This window comes from Sminthopsis crassicaudata, chromosome 3 (assembly GCF_048593235.1).
Source record: "Sminthopsis crassicaudata isolate SCR6 chromosome 3, ASM4859323v1, whole genome shotgun sequence".
Lineage (NCBI taxonomy): Eukaryota > Metazoa > Chordata > Mammalia > Dasyuromorphia > Dasyuridae > Sminthopsis > Sminthopsis crassicaudata.
Window position 1 is genome coordinate 442,001,834 of NC_133619.1, and position 18,794 is coordinate 442,020,627.

General features: G+C 34.7%; 1 protein-coding gene across 2 annotated transcripts in view; it reads right to left on the bottom strand.

Moving 5' to 3' along the window:
- Positions 1–238: 238 nt before the first annotated feature.
- GAD1 (glutamate decarboxylase 1) overlaps positions 239–18,794 on the bottom strand; it is a 55,841-nt gene continuing 37,285 nt past the window's right edge. For both annotated transcript variants that reach the window (XM_074303150.1, XM_074303151.1), the window contains exons 13-17: positions 16,392–16,470; positions 14,979–15,128; positions 14,183–14,290; positions 8,623–8,712; positions 239–3,605 (exon numbers count right to left, since the gene is read on the bottom strand). In XM_074303150.1, the coding sequence (XP_074159251.1) occupies positions 3,432–3,605; positions 8,623–8,712; positions 14,183–14,290; positions 14,979–15,128; positions 16,392–16,470 (601 nt within the window). In that variant the 3' untranslated portion in view covers positions 239–3,431. The remainder of the gene's footprint in view (positions 3,606–8,622; positions 8,713–14,182; positions 14,291–14,978; positions 15,129–16,391; positions 16,471–18,794) is intronic.

Sequence of the window (18,794 nt, forward strand, 5' to 3'; positions counted from 1 at the left end):
TTATTCACTAAAAGGTCAAATTCTATAACTGAAGCTTAAATATTTTGGTCACATCTCGAGACTCTGATGTTGGTTGGGAATGATTGAAGGCAAAAGGAAAAAGGAATAGCAGAGGATGAGATGGATAGATGATGTCATAGAAACAATGAACATGAACTTGGACAGACTTCAAGAACAATGGAGGATTGAATGACCTGGTGTATTATGGTCAATGGGGTCATGAAGAGAAGAACATGACTGAACAACCACAAGTTTATTACTAGGTTCAATTCATTGATACAAGGGAAACAGTTCAATTTAAGGGCTTATTAGGTTAGTTAGTTACAAATTAAAACACAAAAAGAAAGTTTCTTGTTTGGGGAAGACATTTAAAATAACTTACTTAATTAAAGAAGTCACTTTTCTCCTTCTCTCTCCCACTAGAACATTTTATTTTCTCTCTGAGGAAACCAGAAATGGTTCACCTCTGAACCAGTGAAAATATTAGCCAAGGAGGACAAGTTATTTTTCTCTTTTGAGTCTGGAACTACAGTCTAACTAGTTCTGTCTGGTATTAGGCTGTAATGGACCCTTTATTTCCTCAAATAACTGCCCCATCTTGTACTTTATTCTTCTTTTGTCTGTTTATCCCTAAGGCCTTAAAACCAAGATAGCAAGGATTTTTTTTGTCTTTTTGTTTGTTTGTTCTGTTCTTAGGGTTACCCTCAGGAGAAGAAAGGAATTGGAAGAGAATTGCTCTAACATTATCTAAGCTGATTTTACTTACAGGAATTATATGTGGACATTTTGGTGTTGTCTAGAGGGCATTATGATGCAATTTGCTTCCCATAATTAAAAAATTAATAAGATTATAACATTAAAAGGCAAAACTATATCCAAAGAATCCAAAGTTCTTTCTGTTTAAAAAAAATGTAGTGGTTCCTTAGCACACCTTAAATAGAATGAAAACTTCAGGGGTTCTTCTTTAATTAAACATGAATGGATGAACAAAAAAAATTCATTAATCACTTGCTATGTGCCAAGCATTTTGCTAAGCGTGGCATACAGGTATATAAAAAAGAAAGTTCCTGCCCTTAAGGACATAGTCTCATATGAGAAGACATAATACATTATACATAAAGGAGGAATATTTTAGACTGGAAAGGTGCAGTAATGGTGAGCAAAGCAATAGGGCAATTCATTTCCTTTTTAAAACCCTTCTGCACAAAAGCCTTATTTATTATTTTTCTGGACCCCTTCACAATCATGTCATTATTTCTTGAAAGAAAGTTATTCATGCAAACTAAAATCACCAACCCAAGCTGGGCAGGACAAATTGTTTCATTCTGTGCTTCTAACTTTCATAGAATCACCAAGAAATGAAGACTCAAACTGGAAAACAGAAAAGGAGATAAGAGAGCAAAACCTTTCCAAGACATTGAAATCAGCAAATGTTAGTGACTGGCCACAATAAAATTTTGTAGCTCCTAGTTGGTTGTGGGACTTTGCTTTGACATTGAATAGAGATTTAGATTAATCAAGAAGGTAAAATGCAGGCAATTAGCCACATAGTCAGTTGGCTAATGAGAACTGAATGATCTGTAGGTGTCCCAGGTGACTGTAATTGGAAACATCTCTCTCAATTAAAAAAGATAAACTGGCAAACCACTCTATTCAAGTTCTCCAAAGAGAACATTTTTATTTATTCATTTTTCTCATATATACTCTAAAATGTTCTTTCTGCAAAACAGTGGTGAGCCTGGTCAGTGCTCTCCTAGGATCCATAAGGATCTTCAGAAATGATGCCATAGAATTTATCTAAACTAGTCACAGAGCTTGGTCCTGATCTACCACAAAGGTACAAGGGCCTGGTTGTTAGCCAGGATTTACTAGAAAAGCATTCGGAAAACTGGACACACAGCCAAACAGTAAGGGGTAACAAAGGTGCAGATTCTATGGAAGTAAAGGGATTTCAATATACTCAACTCTATGTACAGTATCAGAATTCCTTTTACAGACAGGAAAATGATCCTTAAGTGATTACTTTTAAGGGCACTCTAATAGAAATGCAAATTTCACTAAATTTTACTCTTTTCTCTTTGGCTCACGACACTAAAATACCATAAACATTATTTCAAACTTACATCAATAAAATATAAATAAGATACATTACAAATGGAAGAAAATACAAGACACCTCTTAGCATGGTAAATCTCTGCATATAAATAAAGCAAATATTTCATATACCTACAATTGAACAGTTATTGAAACCATTACATATGTTCCTTTTTTCTGCCACAAAGTCATTTAACAATAATATACACAATCTACACAAAGTAATCTCTAAAAATACAGCAAGAATATACCTGTTAACAAGGACTGTGCTACTACTGTCCCCTACTATGACACTAATGGAGAGGGAGTAACTATTTGGGCAACAGATGGTGACTATCCTAGAGCTGTAAACTAGCAGTTCTGGAACTCAGGGCAAGCACCACAAGCTGCCTATTCTTGGAGCAAGCAGTAAGACAAATTCATCTGGGGCAGGTGGGGTTAGTGGGAGGAAGACCTCCCTTGGAGAAAGAGCTTAGATCTCAAGACACAAGATCCCTTGGGAGGAGACACCCCAGGACATCTAGAAGCTGCTGCTGCTGAGGTCATCACCTGGGAATGGAGTATAATGTGTCTTGAAAGAAGCTTACATGGGATTCAGGCCAACTGGGGGAGGGAGCTACTGTCATCTGACAGCTTCCTATTTTGACTATTTTTCCTAAGTAAGTGCTAAGTTCAATTGTTTCTTCCTGATGAAGGAAAACAAGTTCTGTCAATGCCCTGTAAATGTTAGCATCCTGGACAAAGCCTCTCTTGCTCGTCCTTAGTTATAGCTCTGAATTTTCCTAATTCATTATGTCAGGCTAGAGAGACTAACTGAGGGTAAGATTAAATCCTGCTAAGTCATAATTTCCTTTGTATCTACAGAACTACAGTTTTATAAAATCTTTCCTGTTTTCATTTAGCAAGCTGGTTTGCAGCACGTTATCCCCTTCTCAGTAACTGTGGAAGGAAGAATTGGCTCTCTGAAAGTGGAAAACATGCTGCTTATTACTAAGGTCCTACTCACTATACATATGTATAATTATATATAACTGTACATATATACTGTAAAGAGTTTTTCATCTGCAACTTCTTTTAAGACCTATTAGTTTCTTGCTAACTACAACAAACAGGCTTAAATAAGATTTAGCAGTACATATCACAATAATATATTTTTTTCCCTCAGTAAAATGGCCTATAGGTTATCAGCAACTTATAAGGATTTGTTCTAGAGTGCCATAGGAGAATGGAACATTTAGAAAGGAAACTTCCATGAAATGTGTTCTGTAGAACTGGGTGTTAAGCAGCCAATTCTGGAAAACAGCTCATGAAAGCAAGAAAGGATTTGCCAATTGTTATTACAGATCCTGCCCCAATCTTTCTATTTCCTCAATGAGGAAGTCGATGTCAGACTTGGTGGCTGCTGGATTTGAGATGACCATCCGGAAGAAGTTGGCTTTGTCTCCCTGAGGCTGATATCCAACCATAGTTGTTCCAGATTCCATCATCAGAGCTTTGATCTTCGGTGCCACCTTGTGATAGAGAACACAAAACAACAACTTTAACTTCTCTTTTCTGTTCATTTTAAAATCATTTTTATTTTTTATTATTCTTATCTTGACTATGGGAGGGGTCAAATTAAATTGATGTCTGAGGTGCCTTTCAGTTGTTAATCTATCATCCTATGTTTCTATCTAACACACAAACTTTCCATATTTGAAGAACAGAAAATGAGGTTTATTTATGAAATTGAAAATCTTTATAAATATAGCTTTTGTTTTAAAAAATCATATAGTGTGAACTGATGCTGAGTGAAATGAGTAGAACCAGAAGAACATTGTGTGATGATCAGCTAAGATAGACTTAGCTCTTCTCAGAAATACAGACACAAGACAATTCCAGTAGATGAGAGATTGAAAATGCCATCTGCATCCACAGAGAGAACTATGGAGAATAAATGCAGATCAAAGCATACATTTTAATTTTTTTTCTCTGGGTTTTTCCCTTTTGTTGTGATTTTTCTCTCACAACATGACTAATATGGAAATGTGTTAAAATGATTATATATGTATAATATATATCACATTGCTTTCTGTCTTGGGGAGGAGGAAGAAAAAAAATTTGAAATTCAAAATTTTATCAAAAAGAATGTTGAAAACTATTTTACATCTAATTGGAAAAACAAGACTATTGAGTGAAAAAAATAAAAATCACATAATAAAATCAACTTAATTAGTTTCTAAGCCATCCTACTAGTCCGTGTCTTCCTCTGACCTCCTTTAAGGATGTTTTTCAAATGAGTTTGTATACATATACATACAGTGCTTTGTAACAGCTAACAGATATTGTTATTAATAATAACAGTAAATAACAATAATACATAATTCAATGCATTTGGGCTATAGTGGGGAATTTAGAAAGAACAAATTGGCTAAAAACACCTTTACTATTTTTTTTTAACATGGGCAAGAATAAAAAAAGGAAAATGTTGAAAATTCCTATTTTATAGTGGCTGATGTGCTGTGGAAGAGGCAGTATGTCATAATGGATAGAATTAGGAAGATTTGTATTTAACAGTAACCAAATCCTTGGACAATATCCTAACAGAATAGCAATGTATTATACTACCATAGACATGCATAAAATATGGGCCAGGTGCACTATGATATTTGGCCCGTGCTCTATGGATGCCTCTATTTTCTCCCATGGGATAAGAGATCTTTTTTTGGGATATTCTGTTTAAAAGTAGACTTCATGAGTTTAAGGGACCAGTATATTATCAGAGCCAATTCTAACAGTGTCTGTTGAAAAAGGGCAACTATACAGGCTCACACAGCAGAGCCAACAGCAGTTATTTAAATATAGCTCTGAAATACTTCCCAAAATGTGTTCCAGCTAGCCATGTTCAACTTAGCCAATTAGAGCTTGACAAAAGCCACATTGCTGATCTTTTTCTGTGCCAGCCTCTCCCCAAAAACGTATCTCACTACTTATTGGTTGGCAGTGTTGTGTGGCAGGTACATAAAGCTTTGGATTTGGAGTCAGGGAGACCTATATTCAAATTCTACCTTAGGCTCTTAGAGTGATCTCCAGAAAGCCACAGCTCTAAACCTCATTTTCCTCATCTGTGAAATGAAGATAAAAATGATACCTACCTCACAGTGTTGTGATGAAATTCAAATGAAATAATAACATGTAAAATACTCTGAAAACTCTAAAGTGTTATATAAATATTAGTTATATCATTATTTTATTAGTTAGCTAATCATTATTTCTCAACTATAAAACAAGGACAGTGATTGGATAAACACAAGAAGGAAGTGGATTCTTATGTCATATGCTTTTGAGGGATGAAATAGAGCATTATCTGGAAAGTCTCTACAGAGGCAATATGAAATTTTCATATCCATTATTAATGGCAAGAAAGATGTCCAATATTGAATGGGGTTGACAATGGCCCACTGTTGTGGAGAGATCTCAGCAGGAGGAGACTGAAGCAGGAGGAGACTGACAGTGCAGGATGTGGTGCAACTATTTGATAGTTTCCTTTTCAATTATTCTTGCTGAGTTACAATACTTAATTTTGGCAAATACAATCAGTGCCTTCTAACTCTGTGCTGGATAAAGCCACAGTTGTTCTGTTCTAGGTATGAAATGAAGTTTTGCTCATTGTCTTGGAGTTTGTGAAAATAATTGGGGGAATATATGAAGACTGAATGTATTGACAGAGAAAGGGAGTGAGAAAGGGAGATAGCAACGGAGGGGGAAAGAGACAGAGAGAGAGAGAGAGAGAGAGAGAGAGAGAGAGAGAGAGAGAGACAGAGAGAGACAGAGAGAGACAGAGAGAGAGACAGAGAGAGAGACAGAGAGAGACAGAGAGAGAGAGAATATGTTGGTAGTTAGGGAGGTAGGATGGGGAACAATAGTTATTTAAGAAACAGAACCTTTCTCTTTGTTAGAATGATGATATTGGATTGTAACAGCAGCATCTATAAAGCTGGTGACAAAGATTTAACTCTGTCAGCACAGTGGTGGTAGAAGTCTCTGTCTAATTTGATTCTTCTTCCTTCTTCTTTCCTCCTCCTCCTTTTCTTCCTTCTCTCCCTCCTCCTTTTCCTTCTCTGTCTTTCTTCATAAAGAGCCCTAGCTTTTAGAAACCCCAAGAAAACTGGCCCCATCCCTATATACTGTTGTTGATCTCCAGAAAAGTCTTATTTTTTTAAACCATGAATGCTTCAGCAGACACATACCATGAGTTCAAAAGACAGAGATGGAACAGTTAGTCATTTTGTTATGGTTTAAAAAAAAGAATCTGCTGAATGATCATAGTTTTAGAGCTGATTTTATAGAGCTGATCATAGTTTTAGAGCAAATTTGGAAAGAATAAGACATATATTCAAGTCCTATAATAAAGGATTTGTCAGTGGAACTCAACTACTTTTCATCAGAAACCACATTCTTTTCTTCTTTTTCCATCTTTTCATCCATCTCTTCTTTTTTAAAATTATGTCAAATTCTGTCAAAATTCTGCAAATTTTTTCTTCCCTGGTCACAGGCCAATGATCCCACTGGAGTTTGCTTCATCCCAGAAGTGACATTGAAGGATAATCTATAATCTGCTTTGTTTAAACACTTTAGGAATTCAGACCTTGAGACTGACTTTCCCTATTCTTGCTTACCTCAAGGCATGACCCATGGATATTCTTGGTATAAAAATATAGTCTTTAAAAGGCTATTCTATGGCATTTTAAGTTTAACAGACCCTGACTTTACTGCTCTCCAAGGCCTTTGTACTTTGAAGATGGGACTATCAAATGCCAAATAGTGGGTTCAGAAGCAAAAAATTCCAGTTAGTTTTAATATTTGATTTTGTTTGTTTTTGTTTTCAGTAATAATGGTTGGTTTAATGCAGTGCTTCACTGAACTGAATACTGGTTATGACACCATGTAGACAAGGGGTGAAAATATACATAAAATCTTCTCAAGGGCCATTTACCTACAAAAAACCAATTCATGGCTATATAAAAAAGTAATTTAATTTGTTTTGAATGTTTTCTTTAAAAAAATAAAAACACTTCAACTCCTATCATTTAAATTAAAAAGAGTGAACATAAAACTTTGTTCACTGAACCCAACAAATACTAAAAAAGTACTTTAGTTTTAGATTGTGGTTTGTTAAATGCAGGGAAAAAATGAAAATGGAAGAAATATAAGAGAAGAGGAAGGAAATAGTGAGGGGAAGAAAGTGAAATGAGCAAAGAAGATAAAGAGAAAAGACATATAGGAAAGAAGAAAGAAGAAAATGAGAATGAGAAAAAGAGATTGAGGGAAAGGAAGGGACAGATAAAGAGAAAGATATAGAAAGAATAGAAGCAAATGAAGGAAAGAGATAAGAGAGAGAAAAGAAGGGTCAGACATATATAGTTATATATGTAAACATCTATATGTCTATATGTGTGTTCATACACACACACACACATATATATATATATATATATTTGAAAGAGACAAAGAGGAAGAAGAAGGGATGGAAAGGAAAGAGATACAGGGAGAGAAAAACTTGTCAGGACTCAGTAGATTTTTGAGGTAAAGTTCAAAACAGTCATTTGCGCTCTGGGTTTTAGTCTTAGACACTCCCCTTTAAATTTCAATTAGTTGCTTCACTATTATTTAAAGCTCTTCAACTGCCTCAAAATTGAGAGACTCTATGATAACAAAAGCAATCCATTAGAAAGAAAATTATTATTAATATAAAAGATATTTCATCACCCTGAGGAGCAGATTTAATCCATCAAAAATTCCTAGTCTGCCATAGAAACTGTCTGAATGGAGGGCTGGATTATTTGCTTTGCACTTGTATTTATAGGTTCAAACAATGTCCTCAAGTAGTTATTCAATTTTTTTTTGACAAATAACTGAAAGTTTAACCACTTAGCAAAGTTTCCATCAAATCTTTCATCTCATTCCCTTTTGTTGCTGTTGTTTAATCTTTTTTTAATCCATCCCAACTTTTTGTGACCACATTTGGAGTTTTCTTGGCAAAGAGACTAGAGGGGTTACCATTTCTTTCTCCAGTTCATTTTATAGATGAGGAACCTGAGGATTAAGTGATTTGCCTAGGGTCACACAGCTGTAAGTGTCTGAGGTCTTCCAAGCTCAGTACTCTAACCACTGAACCACCTAGCTCATTTCGTACTTTGTATTAAATGTATGTTCCTAGATGGATAAGCAGCTCCAGAGTGGTGATCAATTAGTTGTGAAGAGCTCTGGTCTTTACTGTACTAGCCTGGACTCTGCCATTGTCTAAGGATGTTCATTCGAATCTTGGCTATGTTCCAAGGGGGCTCCCATGAACACTGAGATAATTTACTAAAGTGACATAATTGAGTTGACTTTAAAACAAAATTGACAAGGATAGCTCAAAGAAGAAAACCCTGAGCTATTCAAAAATCTTTGATCTAGATAAGTAGAACCATCATATGAGAACAAGCTAACTGTAATCTGTTAGACAGAATGCAGGATAGATGATGGATTGTTTGTATCCCATACCTTGTGAAGTTTTTCTCTTCTTTCATCGCTGTCTGGAACACCCCTGAGGCTTTGTGGAATGTACCAGAAGCAAACATTTGTGTGCTCAGGCTGTGGAGGCAAAAACAACGATGTGAAAACCCAAGGAAAGGTTTTCTCTAACCCCAAATTCGTACTCAAAGTCATATATGAAATGGAAGGATCAGTCAACAAGATAAAGCTTTCAGATTTCCAATGGCATGATGTGTTTGAACAAATGTTGCTGCTGTACAAAGTAGAGTAGCATGTGATATTATTGTTCATCACCAGGGAATGAGTTATTCCACACATGAGAATTTCTCACATAACTGAAAGCTCTCTCTTCAAGTAATTACATTTAAAACCTATATATGATACAATGTATGCACTTAGATTTCTTGAAAAATTTTTTTTTAACAATATGGTATACTTCCTTGCTCTTTAGATCCCATTACAAAGTAGGTAATCAATAAATATTTGTAGATTTCAGTTTATTTAGAATGAACATAATTGAATTTTTCTTCTTTATGACTTAGAACAGGAGTGTGATGGTAAATATTAGACAAGTTGCTTTCCAAAAAAAAAAAGAGTACACATGATTCACTTTTAAGCTTAACCTGCATTTTCCCATCACATTAAGTCTAGATAATCAATAAAACAATAAGTTTATTCATTTCTGATGTGTAAATATTCACACTAAAAATTTAACAATTGACTTTCTTGACAATTCAAGTTGACTCTAGTATTCCTCTCACTCAGAGTCCTATTTATGAGCATGAATTTTTTATGTTGTGTTTTAATACAGTGATGTCCTCAGGAACCACTGGAGTATTTGGGGTTTTTTAGCCTTTATTTCATGGCCACATAATTACTTGAGTTCTTGTCTTTTTGTTTGTCACAGTTTGTCTGTCCTCTCTCACATTCTCCTTGCTGTCAATGAGACTGCCTTCTAAAGTTTTTCCTCTTCTTTCTAATCTAGTAGTTCTAAGGAATTGGCTAAAAAAGCCTGTGAATGATGGTCTGATGGATTCTCCTATGAATAAAACATATTTTATTAAGAGTTATTCCCCAATAAGTAAGTGGCCAAAATAAGAATAACCAATAACAAGCATATAAAATAATGCTCCAAAATGATAGCAATACAAATGCAAGTACAACTTTGAGTTTTTAAATCATATCCATCAAACTGGCAAAGAAAATAAAAGAGACAGTTTTATCCCGTTTCAAAAACCTGTCTAACATGGATTATAGAAGCTGTTACTGTCTCTTTAAAAATAAGAATAACTACACACACACACACACACACACACACACACATACATATATAATATGTGCAAGTTACAATGGTAACTACAATTAAAATAGGGGCTTCACTCTGTTGAGTGAGGAACTATGTGTGAGTTTAACTTTGAGCTAAGAGAATTGATGAGAAATTGTGCTGAAGACTAAAAAAAGTGAGGGGCAAATTATTTCTTGAGATAACTGTCTTAACTATTATTTTATGAGGAAATATCACTTTTAAAAACACTTTATGAAGTCAGCATGGAAGTATACTCAAGGATGAAGACTTGATAAAAGCTTAAAATGCTACTTTTCTGTCACATCTAGAGAAAGACTAAGAGAGCCCAAGGAGAAGGATGATAGAGACAACCTTTTTTTTTTTTTATGAAACTATTGTAAACATTGCCTTACAAAAAGGATAAAAAAGATTCTTTTGAAGAGATTTGTTATTTGAAGTATGCTAAATGGTATGGATTGTGCTCTCAGAAGTAAGGTCATTTGTCATCAGTGAGGATGTAAATTGACTCTGGTTGCGCTAAACACAATAATTGGCTATTTATGTCTTTGTTTTATTATTGAATTCATTGTTAATAACCTATATTATTAATTATGAAGATTTAGTATTCTTAATATTTATTTAATTCCAGGAGACTACATGATTTACTATATAGTTTTAAGTAATTACTATGGAAAAAATGTTTCTATAGTTTATTAAATAAATAATATTTGATGAACCTGAGTGAAGGCTCTGAAAATAGTTGATTAGGAAATAGATTAAAATATTATAATATTATTAACTTATTAGAAAATATAAAAATATGCTTCTTGTCTTTTTGTCATATTTTGTCTGTCCTCTCCCACACTGTCAGTTCTCCTTGCTGTCAATATCATGGTGAGATAAGATATGGAAATGAGTGAAGGGTAGCCAAGGAGGTGACTTAGAAGTAAAGTTGATGACTTATGCACCCCTGTTGCATAGCCAATATTGGAGGAACCCTTATAAATCAGAAACAGGAATACACTCTTGGTGGAACAGTGAATTGGTCTAACCATTATAGAAATCAATTTGAAATTATTTAAGAAAACTTTTAAAACTATTTATACACTTTGATTCAAAAATAATAATCATATTTATGTCAAAATTGTCACAACATCACTTCTTATATCAGTAAAAACCAAAAAACCTCTGAACAACAAGAAAACAAGCCCACAGAATGAGAGAATGACTGAACAAACCGTGGTTTGTGGATATAATTGAATATTATTGCTCTATAGAAAACAACAACTATAAGGAATTTAGAGTAATCTGCAAAGACTTGTATGAGTTGATACATAGGGTAGAAAGCAGAGCCAGGAAAATAACATGCACAAAGATTACAATAATTAAATTTATTTAAAATTAACACAACACTATCAAAATTCATATTAAATGCCATGACCAATTTTAGTTCCAAAGGACAGATGATGAAACATTTTTCTCCTCTTGGGAGTAAGATGGCGGACTAGAGGCATGGAATGCTGTATCCATTCTGTTTGTTGGTTTTTCTTAGCTTCATTTCTTAATTATTAAGGAGGACTCTATGGAGGAGGTGGTTTGTTAGGAAATGACTATGGTGTATAAAATGCAAATAACTTGTAAAATATTTTAAGAGATTTAAGAGCTTAAACTATAAGCTTTGTGATCTTTGGCTAACCAAAGTTCTAAATATTCTTGGACATTTTATAGATAAGGTTTTTTTTAAAAATGTCTTTTAGATAAATACTTATTTCTTAATGGTATTTGGTTGTGAAATTTTCATTTACTAGAAACTGATCTAATTTTAATACATTTCAAATTTTAATCAGTATGATGATGATCTACATTTAGATTAAAGTTAATTTTATCTTATTCTTTTTACAGGGCTATAGTAAAGCTTCATTTTACAGCTAATATCAGATGACATGTACAACATCCCCAATAAACATTCTGAGTTATAATGAAGTATATACAATCAACTTCTATATATTTGGGCACATGATTTGATATGCAATGTAATCAAAGGTGTGGCACAGTGAGAGACTATATATGGACAACATGTATAGACAACATATACATATATAGACAATACATACAATTTTTACATATATTTGTATATAGGTGGTAGAATTTTTGACAGTACCCAAATCAATCCAGTGACAAATAAGATCCTTAAAAAATAAATTCAATAGTCTGACTTTTTCTGGATTAGCCAAGGCATTTTTATTACTCATGTACAAAAGGGGAGAGCTGGATCATGGACACTAAAGCAAATCTCATAGACAACTCTACTTCCTCCCCAGTGAAATGTGTTTCATCTATCTATCTATCTATCTATCTATCTATTTGTATATATGTATATATATATAGCTTTACAACTCAGTTGAAAAAATATGATAAATTAGGAGTAAATGGGAGGGGGGGAGAAAGTGCAATGCTGGGAAAGACATACAAAACTGGGATATTGATAGGAGTATAGTTAACAGGTCATATGACCAAGTTGTAATTAGAGCATTCTAAGAACAAGTACTATAAGCAAGTAAATTCTTCCCAAGATCCTGCCTTAAGCCAGCATCCTCTCCCAAGAGAACTCATTTCCCTATCATTTCATCAGGTTAACAACACCTATTCGTCCCCCAAGATTTGGCAGAAATAACAAACTCTAGAAGCACAATAAAATAAGGGAGGCTTGAAGTCGTGATTCTATTAGAGGTCAAGCTAGATGAAAAAGAACTCATGGAAAATAGGGAAGGCATTACAAAGAGAGTTTGTGTAATTGCCTTAAAAATATTTTATGGAAGGGACAGCTAGGTGCACAGTAGATAGAGCACCAGCCCTGAATTCAGGAGGACCCGAATTCAAATCTGGTCTTAGACACTTAACACTTCCTAGTTGTGAGACCCTGGACAAGTCACTTAACCCCAATTGCTTCAGGGGATAAATACTTTAAATATTTTATGGAGAGAGAAGGCAACTCTTTGGGTAAAGAACATTAAAACCAATCCACTTTTTGAAGGCCTTTCTGGTTCTATGATACTATAATAAGTAGTCAACAATCTTACAGATAAGTCTGTGCTTATTTTGTTTTATTTTACAATCTGGATGATATTTGAACGAGATGTCTTTATTTAATTCCTCTCATAGTTCTTAATATTTGCTAATGTGAAGTCAAAGCAACTTCCTCAACAAGGTCCTAAAGACAAAATGACCAGCAAAATGTCTGCCTATAATAAAATCTGTTAGAGGAATTAGGTAAAAGAAATCTTGTTCAAATCTCATCCAGATTGTAGAATAGCATTAAAAGAAGTTCAATATGTCAATGGCAACTTGACAGAGTCATGTGCTTTATCTCTAGAAGATGGGGTTAAATGATTATTAAACTGTTATCTCTTTGAGAATTTGTTTTGGAGAGAGATAAAGCTCATACTTATTCCCTGAATTATTTGAAAATATTTTAAGAATTAATATAAATTATAATAACTGAGGTTTGCCCCAAAGTAAGAAGAGAAGATGCCCCTTCCTCCTTTCTTTGTAGAAGTCAGGGACTATGTATATTTTGCTAGACTCATTCAGTGTGTCAGTTTTGCTGAACTATGGTTCTTGTTAGTCTTTGTTACTTTATAGGAGGGAGAGGGATATATTTAGAAATAAAGATATATGCCAAGAAAAAAAAAAAGATGGCCCCAAATTTAAAACTAAAAAAAAAATAAAAGGTTTGTAAAGGGTTAATTTCAGAAGATAATCTCCTAAGGAAAAGAAGATGAAAAAAATAGATTTGTTCTGCAGGAGTGAGGATTTTAGTTAGAGAAGAATTTCTGATTGTAGAGATTAGCAGGGATGATTACTACTAGCAAGGAAAGATATCAGCTGGCTTTTCCCAGAGCCCTTGAAGAATAGGGAAATAGGTCAGTTTCACAGCTGTCCTAAATGGTGTCTATGCACTCTTTCCCAAAGATAGAGAAGCCAGACTAAGTATTCACTGAACACAACTCTACAAAAAAAATTGTGAATGTGCTAGTGTGTCTAATGATGCTATTTCCAATATGAATTCTGGGTCAAAAACATTCAAAAAATACATTCCAAAATGTCTTGGATAGTAGTATTTTTTTGAGCCAAAGAACAATAATGAAAACATAAAATACTGTTTGGAGTGCAATACTTGTCATTCCGAACAAATATGGCCTCATAATCGCCACTAATGGAAACACTCAATAAAACAAAAGCCTTCAACATATGCTATAATTAGGATAGACTATGATGACTTACCTCACCATCAAAAACCATTTCAAATTCTTCTCTGTTTTTAATTTTGGCATATAGATACTCTGCCAAATCCAGGCACTTGTTGACCTGATTTTCAAATCCCACTGTGCCCTGTTTTCAAAGGGAGAGAGATATTAATAAGAATGGATCATCTCCCCATTTATGCATTAAGATTATTGAATCTTAGAGTTGGGAGGAACCCCAGAAATCAGTTAGTCCAACCTCCCACCTGAACTAAGTTTTACTGCCCAGTGCTTTCAGTCTGGAGTCTTGTCTGCTTTGGAACATGACATATGTCCCTCTTATTTGAAACTATTAAGTGAACCCTGACCAAACATCCCTTCCTGCCCTCTCCCCCCCCCCAAGCAACTTTTCTCACTACTGTCATACCTTTCCTTTGATAGACAGGCAGGTGTGAGAGAGTCTTTGTGCATTCCCTGGCTTAGCAGGAGTCTTAAACATTGGGTCCAAGTACTGACAAATTAGTCAATCTAGACAAGCATGAAGCTTTAAAAATTAAGCAGAAGTGCCACATGTTTGTCGATGAACTCTCAGAAGAGCTGATTTGGGGTTAACTAACAAGACTGTGGGGTTCAAAACTGCCAAAATTTGTATCCTTCATAATGGCTGGCAGTCACCATTTTATGGATTATCCACTTTGGCAACTATCTATGATATATGTTAATGACAGGTGAGTGACTCCAAGGTTACCTTCCCTAGCTTCTGTTACTATTATATGCTCAGAAAATAGGAAGGGAAAGCATTTCTATCCCATTTCCTATATTCTCTCCTTGTTTACCTTAGCTTTCCACATCAACCAAAACTTGAAAATGTCCACATGGCGGCCACATTGGATGGCCTTGTCTCCAGTGTCATAGGAAATGTCATACTGCTTATCTTGCTGGAATAGGTAACCTGCACACATTTGATTGCATCCTTGGAGTATGCCCTGAGGGTGGAAACAGAGAAGGGTTTGCATATTGTATTCATGACTTTCTAAAGCATGACTGGCTGCCTGAAGGAGAGGGGACTTGAGATGACATACAGCTTTTATTTTTCCCCCTATTAATATTGCTAAGCTATCCTATATTTGTCCCATTAGGGGGAAGGTTACTCTTGGGAGAAATATAATGGCTTCCTGACTTCCATTTCTTCCTCTTCCACTATAGGCACTGCCATCAGAAATAGCCTTTGGGGTTACCTGTCTACCCTTTCCCATAACTCTGGGCTCTCCCACTGAAGTTCATGGGAACACTGCTAGTTGGTGGTGATAATACTTTTGACAGTGCCCTAGAAATAATACATTGAATGGCAAGGTGGGAACATTGGCAGACTCAAACAAACCAAAAAGTGCTCCCTTTTAAAATTTTCTATGAAAAAATTAATAAAAGCTTTATTTCTGTCTTTCTGTCTTTCTCTTTCTTTCTCTCTGTCTCTATCCCTTTCTCGGTCAGGCTTTGTCTCTCTGTCTCTATCTCTTTCTTGGTCTCTCTATCTCTGTGTTTATCTCTCTGTCTCTATCCCTCTGTTTCACTGTCTCTGTCTCTGCCTCTGACTCTTTGTCTTTCTATCTCTTTGTCTGTCTCTGTTTTTGTCTATTTGTTTATCTCTTTGTGTGTCTTTGTCTCTCTCTCTCTTTCTCTCTCTCACTCTCTCTTTCTCTGTCTCTCTCTGTCTCTTTATTTCACTGTCTCTGTTTCTCTCTGTTTCTCTCTCTGTCTGTCTGTCTGTCTGTCTCTTTGTTTCACTGTCTCTGTCTCTATCTCTGTCTCTCTATCTCTCTGACTTTGTTTATTTCTTTGTATCTCTGTCTCTGTCTCTCTCTTTGTCTGTCTATCATTGTCTCTTTGTCTCTCTGTCTCTCTCCATACATACACACATGTTGTCGCCCACATTAGAATGTAAGCCTTTTGAGAGCAACGACTATTTTATATTTGTTGTATTCCCATGTCAACCCCAGAGCAGACACTTTTAATAAATGCTTGTGGATTTATTAATAATAGAATATTGATGTCTACAAAACCTGGTCTGATTATACCCAGACAGATTTTTGTTCAGGAGCCTCAAAAATTCATACCTGGGAAGGACAGTATTATGGCTACCTAAAAACAGAGTTGCTAGCCTTGTTGCCAGCAGCTATCACTTTCTTTCCCTTATCTCCAGCTACCAAAACCTTTAGTACTTCAGAGTCATTTGCTGAAAGAAAGCAAACCTTTTCCCGCACGAGAATGGCAGAGCATTGTAACAGAACGCCCATCATCTTGTGAGGGTTCCAGGTAACTGAGTTGGCTCTGGAAGAAGAAGAAATTGATATTTATAAGAGGAGATGCATATCATGGAGCACAATAGATTATACTCATGTCATCACTACTTGTTCATAAACTGATATACTCTTCACATACAACCCTAGTTTGATTAAGTAAACGTGCATGTTTGACTTGTAAACCCAGTGTCAGTGCAGTAAGCAAAATACTGCCACTTATACCCAGGAAAGTGATTCAGAAGTTTCCTTCTTGTATTTATCCATAAAATGAGCTGGTGATAGATCTAACTATATGGCTACCTCCCTATCATAGGTAGAATCTACATAGTGCTTTATAAATATCATCTTATTTGATTCTTACAATAACTCTGAGGGGTAGTTGCTTTTATTATTCCCACTTTACAAATGAGAAAACTAGGGAATAATTCTGTTAAATGATTTGCCCTTGTTACACAGTTTGTGTTTGAAGCTGGATTTGCACTGAGGTTTCCTTGATTTCAGGTCCAGATACCTCTTAATAGGGGCAATTAATTGGGATGATGTATGAGGAGACATTCCTAAAAATGCCTATAGACTAGTCAACTCTAAAATTTTCTATCAGCAAGGTTATTTTAAATACTAAATGATCATGCTTTTACTATCTTCATTGTGACCATAGTTTAATAGTCGAGGGCTCTTATATCCTAATCACTTTATCCAAAACAATTAAGTGACTAAGAAGCATCTTAAACATGATTTTGCAACAATCCCTAAGTGAAATAGTAACAATTTTGCTTCAATGATGCATAGACATTAAAAAATTCCAGGTGAACCAGGTAGATTCTGTCCCCAATAGTCAATGATTTCTTTGAAATGTTTGTTTGCCCTTCCAACACTAAGTCCCTTATCCAGAATTCTTAACTTTTTATGTCACAGAAATCTTTTATTGGGAAAAGTATTCAATAGATATATTTGTGTCTGTAGAATGTGAATAAATAAAAATAGAAATCCTGACTAATTCTTTCCTCCAAAAATTATAACGAAGAAAACAAACTTACTGCAAGTAATGAATTTTCATCTCATCCAAAAGGGTCAAAGTTTAGAATCTGCTTAAGCCATAAGGGCCTTAGAGCAGAGGAGTTGGCCTGAGGTTCATTACAAATGTGCAGTTCTTTGCACAACAGATTGTCCTATTCTTAAGGAATATTTGTCTTATAAAATGTCATAAATTTTTCTGAACTTCCCAAATATTCTAAATAAACAATATAATTTTGCTTAATGGAAAATAAGATGCTCTAGTCAAGGTTTGATTTTCTTTAGGTTACATAAGCTAATGTAAATTTTTTTTTTTTTTGCTGTGTGGGGATTCAATGATTTCAGGAGTGTCTAACTCTTCATCCTCTGTAGGATTTTCTTGCCAAAGATACTGGACTGGTTTGCTATTTCTGTCTCCAGCTCATTTTACAGTTGAAGAACTAAGACAATTAGAGTTAAGCGACTTGTCCAGGGTCACATAAGTATCAGAAGCCAGATTTGAACTCAAGTGTTCTTGACTCCAGGACTGTCTCTTGGTCCATTGTACCATCTACCTGCCCCAAAATATATAATGCATAATCTATAATACATTAATTTATATATATGCATTCATACATATATCCATGTATACATAAAACATGTATATGTCTGACATATATCTATCTATACCTATATCTATCTCTAACTCATACTTCCCCCCTGTGCTTTGGATCAAGCCATTCTCCATCCTTAGCATGCCATCTTTCTTTGTTACCATCTCTCAGAATTCTTAAAGTTCAATTATGGTGCCACCTCCTCCACGAAGGCTTCCAAGAACCCTGCTGTTGTTAGTATTCTATTCCCCTTTCATTTTTCTTGGACTTATACTTATGCTGTGCATGTTGTGAAGCCAGAATAAAATATAATTTCTTTCATTTTTGTTCTTCAGCTCTAGCCCCTAGCACAATGCTTTGCAGATATATAGGTCTTAAATGTTTTTTGAATTTTTTTGATTCATCAAAAAATTCCCAATTTAAATTTTTAAATCTAAGAAAATCTGAAAAATATTGTGACTCCAAAAAATTTCTCTTAGTGAATGTGTTTATATGCATATGTGTATATATACATCTTATATATAGTCTAGATCTTCAGTATACACACATATACTATATAATATCTATGTGTTTGTATGAACATATACCTCCACACATGTATACCTGTGTTAGCATGTATACTTACATATACATATATGTGTGTGTATGTATACTCACACTAAAGAAGAAAATTCCTGGAATCAAAATATGTTTCAGGTTTTTCCAGATTCAAAACTTGAATTTCAATGGAAGTTGTTTGAGAAAT